Below are 7,238 nucleotides of genomic sequence, written 5' to 3'. Positions count from 1 at the left end.
TGACGTCGAATAATCACTAGGTGTGTGTACACATGATGTGTTTTCTTTTGGCAGGGCGAGATCATGTCGCCATTTAAAGTGCTTCTAACTCTGAAGAATCAAGCCAAAAACACCAGACACGACACCCCACCCAGTCACATTATACTGACACCAGACCAAGCAGTCTTGTTTCCTTATTCTAGCCTCTCAGCGCTGAGCGCCAAGCGAGGCAGCAACAACTACTATTTGTTATACCCGGATTTAATTGCAGGACTCCCGACTTCCACACGGACGCTCTACGACTAGACGAATTATTGTAATATTTTGAAGAGCTTGATTGGCAAGAGTAATCTCCCTTGTACTGCTAATGCAGACTGTGTTTACGGTTGCTACAGAGCATTGGATTTCCTTGCCGTTTATTCTGCCGGGAATGTTTGTATTAATCAACGACTGGTCCCAAGTCCCCCGACAGCACAGTCGGTAGAGCATCCGGTTAGGTGTGGTAGATTCTGGGTCAATCCTGGATCGGGTGACACCTAAGATCTTAAAATAGAGGAAGATGTAACTTCCTCGCTTAGTGTTCAGCATTAGTGGGATAGTGCAACCACTGGCTGACCCGTATCAGTGTAATGGCTCGGGCTGGGCGGTTTCCTTGCCTTCGGTAAGTTGTCTCAGTGAAGCAGTGCTAGATGAAAGAGCGGTGGAAATCCGTCCAGCAACAAGGAGGCACATTACATACGCTCTAACAAATCCTTCGTCGTCATACGGCTAAAAAATTGTTGAGTACGACGTTAAACCCCAAGGACTCACTCACTCACTTGCATTAGCCATCTTTGTTTCACTTTTTGCTTCGCTGCGTGTTTTAATATCACTATGCAGGCGTCGGGGTAATCACTCGATGAAATAATGACGATTTTACAACACAAAATAACACTGACCAACGCGGTTACGGTGAATTCAAGTCCAGCTCATGCTGCCTTCCTCTCCGGCAGTACCTCGGAAGGTCTTCCAGTAACCTCTTCAACTAATGGTCGTGGGTTTCCCCGTGCTCCACCCGGTTTCCTCTCACCATAATGTTGACCGCCGTCGTTCATGTATAAGTAAAATATTCTTGAGCACGGCGTAAAACACCAATCAAATAAATAATGAAATAAATAAATAAATACAAAGACTAAGTTCGTTCGAATCCAGGCTATCGTCCCTCACAAGGGTCCCATGTGACCACCAAAATGTAATGACTCATCTTGTATTTGTGCTTATACATCACAGGGATAAACAACAGGTTCTGAGCCCCTAGTCAGAAATAACACAAAATAACAAAGACGTGTTTGATATGTTCAATTATTAAACATTACAAGTACATATATAAAGTCAAGGGGCCGTTTCGAACCGTCAGAGAAGTGGATCCAGTCTGTCCACCCAGTCAACAAGACAGTCGGTGCTGGGTCGTTGAGGCTCACAATCCAGACAACCATCCGCGATAGCACATAGTCCACACAGGTCACACTCGAATGAAATATTCTCCAGCATCCTGCCAAGGCTGTAAACATCGGAAGAAGGTCTGGTCGGCTGACCGGTTAAAACTTCTGGGGCCAGATGAGCACAGAGTTGTCTCTCTTCCTCAGAAATATGATACAGCCTGCCCTGTTTGAACGTTGCCAGTCCGAAATCTATGAAGACAGCTCGGACGTTCGGGGATCGACTGTCAACGAGTACATTGTCTTCCTTCAAGTCATTCAGAAGCACACCTTTACGGTGAATGTCTCTCAGTCCCCTGGTTATCTGTTTGATGATTGTCAACCAGGTGTCGTTTGATAAACCATAGACTTCGTCTGTGAGAACATCATACAGGGTTACACCGGCAGCGCAATATTCCTGTACGATAGATATCCTGAAGTCGCTTGAGTAACACACCCCAAACATTGTGGGCACACAACCTGTGTCTCTGAGGCAAGCCAGAAGCCTGGCTTCCGTTAAAATGTCCTCAGAAGAAATATCATCTTCAAATGATTTGGTAACAACCTCTTTGCCACCCGTCATTGTCCTGATGGCGACAATACCGAAAGATCCCTCTCCGATCACAGTGTGTTCTGTAGACAGGTGTCTGTGAGAGATAATGGGCATCGGGATGCGAGAAATGTCCTCACAGGTTTGCTCCCTTGACCACCATTCTTTCGTGTTCTTGTGACGGTTGACCCTGCCAAGAGACACAGATGAACTGACAAATTGCCCGTTGTTGTTTGCGTTTTGAAATGGAGCTTTTTTCGACTGGGTTTCTTGGCCATAATGATATCTTTGCAAAATGTGGTCGTTGTACCGGTGGTATGTTACTGTGGCAAAATCGTGTACATTGCGTTTTCTGGAAAAGTGGATCCCTCGTCGAGTATTGTATTGCCTTTGTACCTTCACATTAGCTGGGAGAGCCTCGGGTTGTAAGTGTCTGGGCCGTCCGACACTGGTGAGATAGGTGTCTCCATGTTTCCAGATAAAAACTCTCTCCGATCTTGTCTCATCACTCTCCAGGATGCATTCAAATATTCCAGTCCTGTCAGCTCCGGTGTATAGTGGATAGGCCCATTCAAGAGCACGAAAGGCAGGCGAATATCCAGACTTCCATCCATGAGGAATTTTCACGAAACCCTAAAACAGAGCGAAACATGATAACCTTGGCACATGCGCAGCCGGTAGTTTCTTATATTTTACAAACAAGTCTATGTTAGGACATGAGACCTTTTAAAGTTAGTAGCAATTTATAAAACACATATTATCAAGATAGTTACACAGTTACATAGTTACACAAATGTTGCAGTCCAGTCTGTGCAGGCGAGGAGATGTGAGGAAATAGGCGTAATGGAATAGCTTACTTACGCGAAAAGATAGTGTTCCCCATGGAGTAGACAGAGTCGGAATTATCTTTGACATCTTAAAATCTCGGATCATTTCTTCCTCAGTCATGTCAAATTGTCTTTAGACTGTAACTGCAGCTGACGTGTGTAATATGCTCAAAACAATACGTCATAAAAGCGTGACGTTATAGGGCTCCAAAACGTCATTTGTCTGATGTCGGAACTATATGACGTCATAATGGGCTTTGTTACGTCATATCAGTGACGTCGAGCGTTCTATCACAGTGAGAGAACAACACAGTGAGTTGACCTAACGCGACATAAATGATACCGCAGCATGCAACATATTTGATCTCCAGCAACAAAGCCTTTTGACGCGATCTGCATTGGAGATACTGGGGTTCGCTTCACAAAGCACACATAGTACTGCCTGCACGTAACTACCATGTGGACGTAATACCTACTGTACCGGTCGTCATGGAAGTTAAATGCATGTAACACTATGTGAGCTTTGTGCAGCATAATTTTTAATCCCATGAGGTGGTGTTAGTGTGAAGCAAGGGCCCCGTTTCACAAAGCGCACGTACGGCTACGTCCTCGTAACTACCATGGGGACGTAATAACTACAGCACTGGTGGCCATGGATGTTAAGTACACGTCACGTTACGTGCGCTTTGTGAAACGGGCCCCAGGGGCCGGCTTCATGAAGATCACATAGCTTAGGAAACCCTTAACTACTATGACAACGTACACGTATGTTGTAGAGATATAAAGTGCACTTAAGTAAGGGCTACTTAACACTAAGCATGCTTCATGAGACCGACCTCTGACCATTCGGGTGGGGTGAAAAGCCCAAAAAACTGTACCTGCTAATGACTTAAACAAATAAGTCCAGCACGACAGGTTTGGTCGTCAACATCGTACATGTAAATGTTTGCAAGACAACGTATTTCCTTTGCTATGGGCAGTGTGTTTGGGCACTGTTACCGTAGTGTACAGTATTGGGACTGTACACTACGGTAAAGTGCACATAATGTCACGTGCACTTTGTGAAACGGGCCTTAAGGTTCGGTTTCATGGAGGTCACATAGCTTCGTAAGCCCTTAACTACCATGACAACTATAAGTATACCTAGCTAAGGGCTACTTACTTTGTTTTTGTCCAAAAATGATTGTATACAAATGTTAAAATGTATTAGTTTCTTCAGTAACTTCGTTTTGTCTTTACTGTGCTGAGAAAGGAATATTATCTGTAGACTGTGTCAGGCATGTTGTCTCAGCCGTATATCTGCCACCTCAACGTATGTTATTTTGGAGCCAAGCACTACTGCAAAACATCATAGGCACAGATATGAACTACTTGTGTGTTCGATCCTCAGTAAAATACCTAAATTCTACACTGGGGCCAGAAGAACTGTTGTCGTTTCGCACTATCGCACTATCGTTCTGTCGCTTCACACTATCACGTCACCGTTTCGCACTACGTGTCCTCAGAGAGCGGCACCTGCGGAGTAAGGAGGATTAACAGAGAGCCACACTTGATGCCTGGTAGGTGATCGACTTAAACCAGTGTCTCGAACGCTGAAATGCTTAATATCAATGTAACCTTAAGAGTTGAAATCTATTTAATCTCTTTGTCGCTATGGGATCTCACGAAGGTATGACTTCAGAATTCGATAATTTGTCAGGCAGTACAATCTCGCGAGCCTTTATCAGTTCGTCTTTTTATTAGAGTTTAATTGGATGCCTGGTTCGCTTGGCGAGATTCTCTCATTCAAATCTACAACCACAAAGCTATTGTCAAGATGGAGGTTTTCATGCATATATTAAAATATCTTGTGAATTTTTGTGTTAATAACCTTAACATTATTGATGTGAATCACCCACAACCTCTTGTTTTAATGGGAAGATAATCAGGACAGAAATTTGCTCTCAGTTAAGTTTAATTTATTTATTTATTTGATTGGTGTTTTACGCCGTACTCAAGAATATTTCACTTATACGACGGCGGCCAGCATTATGGTGGGTAGAAACCGGGCACAGCCCGGGGGAAACCCACGACCATCCGCAGGTTGCTGGCAAATCTTCCCACGTACGGCCGGGGGGGGGAAGCCAACATGAGCTGGGCTTGAACTCACAGCGACCGCATTGGAGAGAGACTCCTGGGTCATTACCCTGCGCTAGCGCGCTAATCAACTGAGCCACGGAGGCCACCAGTTAAGTTCACCAGAAAATCTGTTATCTGAGAGATGTATTTCGCCAATGCAGTAGATTATTCTGTCAAATATTGCGCATATATTCTTATTAATTCAAAAAAAGTGTCTAAGATATTATTTTCAGTGTGACACATTATTATGTTATAATAACAGAATACATTCAAATATTCATCATTCTAACAACACACTTTCGCTTTAAATTTTCTTCTACAGGTTATATTTTCTTCCACAGTTTATATTTTCTGAGTGTGAGAACAATCACCTCTTTTGAAAATTGTTCTTGGGAATCAAGGGGTCCTGACGAGAATCAGATTTCCGGGTTCCCGATGCAACACAGGCCTTTGCTCAGTGTTTTCTATTCGCCGAGACATTTGTGTTGGCTTTATTACTGCGTTCATTTTGTGGGCCTGCTGTTGTAAGAAAAATGAATAAATGAATGAATGTGGCTTAACGCCACATCGGCAGTATTTCGGCCATATCCTGCAGAGTAAAACAGATTACTCTCCACGCCTATTGCACACTATGCCATTTCTTCTGGGATAATTATTTATTTATTTTATTGGTGTTTTATGCCGTGCTCAAGAATATTTCACTTATACGACGTCTGCCAGCATTATGGTGGGAGGAAACCGGGCACAGCCCGGGTGAAACCCACGACGATCCGCAGGTTGCTGAAAGACCTTCCCACGTACGGCCGGAGAGGAAGCCAGCATGTGCTGGATTTAAACTCACAGCGACCGCATTCTTGGATAATTAGGATATCGGTGTGATATTAAATGACGTCTGGTTTCGATAACAAAGCGCTTTTACCACTCGGTCACGTACCAGCTCCCTACTCGTTTAAAAAACAGTCTACAGCTGAATGTTGTCAAATGTTTTAGATTAATATATCGGCTGAATGTATTTCTTTGCCATGCCGGTTTTGGCACATACTCAAAGAAAAAAACAAATAGCATTAAATTGCATTTTTCAATAACAATGAACATGCCTATATTGCCAGCCACGATCACATGTGTGAAGGTCCTACAGCAAACTGCAGATGGTCTCGTGTGTTCCACGATCTCTGTACGGTTTCCTTCTACCATAATGATGGCTGTCGCCATATAAGTGAAATATTCTTGAGTACGGTGTAAAACACCAATCAAAATAAACATATTGACGTGCAGCCCATCGGAAAACGCACGGCGAACACCTGCATGTAATAAAACACCTGAAGTGTCTATAGTCACATTCTTACTTACGGCTATTGTGTGTTCACAATAGACGGTAACGGATAGTACACATCTCACATGTTCTAGACCTATATCAAATTGCGATCTGGCCATTATTCTCTGTTGGACAGGATGTATATAAATTAATACCTATGTACAAACATTCGATCGACGACAACATGTTAGTAACTTAAGTAAGATAAAAGTACACAGCTCTTTTTTTTCAGCGCTTAGCTCATTGCTGGGACTGTATATATAATGTACTTTTATCAAGTGAATTACAATCTCGGTCATATGCTCAGGTGAGTGAGTGTGTGCTTGGGGTTTAACGTCGTACTCGACAATTCCTTCGTCATATGACGACGAAGGAATCATTAGGGTGCATGTACGTGTAATGTGCCTCCTTGTTGCAGGACGGATTTCCACCGCTCTTTTATTTAGTGCTGCTTCACTGAAACGACTTACCGAAGGCAAGTAAGCTGCCCCGCCCGAGCCATTATACTGATACGGGTCAACCAGTCGTTGCACTATCCCCTTCATGCTGAACGCCAGGCGAGGAAGTTACAACTTCCTCTTTTAAAGTCTTAGGTGTGACTCGATCAAGAATTGATCATGGATCTACCGGTCCCGAAGCGGACGCTCTACCGACTGTGCTATTAGGGCCGGTCCATATGCTCAGGTTTAATACTATTCAAAATCTGCTCTCTGTTAAATTTAACGTCAATTCGGTAGATTATTCTGTCAAATATAGCACACACATTCTTATTAATTCAAAAAAAGTTGTACGAGGCTATCATACTATTTTCAGCGTGACACAAGCTATAATAACAATACGCTTTCCACTGGATCAAAAAATATGCAAATATTATGTACCCATAAGCATCAAAAGTCGTCCGGGCATCACGTCATCGATTTGCAACCTTTAAGCGCAGAATCATGTTTAATACAATTAATCATTTGATGAAGCAGCTTATTGCATGAGTAAAG

At 43.2% G+C, this 7,238-nt stretch overlaps 1 protein-coding gene across 1 annotated transcript; it reads right to left on the bottom strand.

Annotated features, from left to right (window-relative positions):
* Window positions 1–1,371: 1,371 nt before the first annotated feature.
* On the bottom strand, window positions 1,372–2,600 carry LOC135476900 (uncharacterized). Its single transcript, XM_064757044.1, has 2 exons — window positions 2,389–2,600; window positions 1,372–2,176 (listed from the first exon to the last, which is right to left on the bottom strand). The coding sequence occupies exons 1-2, from the start codon at window positions 2,598–2,600 to the stop codon at window positions 1,372–1,374; spliced, it is 1,017 nt and encodes a 338-aa protein (XP_064613114.1).
* Between the last annotated feature and the right edge of the window lie 4,638 nt (window positions 2,601–7,238).

The sequence above is a fragment of the Liolophura sinensis genome, chromosome 10 (genome assembly GCF_032854445.1).
Source record: "Liolophura sinensis isolate JHLJ2023 chromosome 10, CUHK_Ljap_v2, whole genome shotgun sequence".
Taxonomy (NCBI): Eukaryota; Metazoa; Mollusca; class Polyplacophora; order Chitonida; family Chitonidae; genus Liolophura; species Liolophura sinensis.
Note: the sequence above shows the minus strand (reverse complement) of the source record. Positions and strands in the feature narration are given on the sequence as shown.

Coding starts and splice junctions, on each gene's coding strand:
- LOC135476900 (XM_064757044.1), bottom strand. CDS start 2,600: ATGGATGGAAGTCTGGATATTCGCCTGCCTTTCGTGCTCTTGAATGGG. Junction 2,177..2,388: donor CCGAGGCTCTCCCAGCTAAT/GTGAAGGTACAA, acceptor GTCTCTTGGCAG/GGTCAACCGTCACAAGAACA.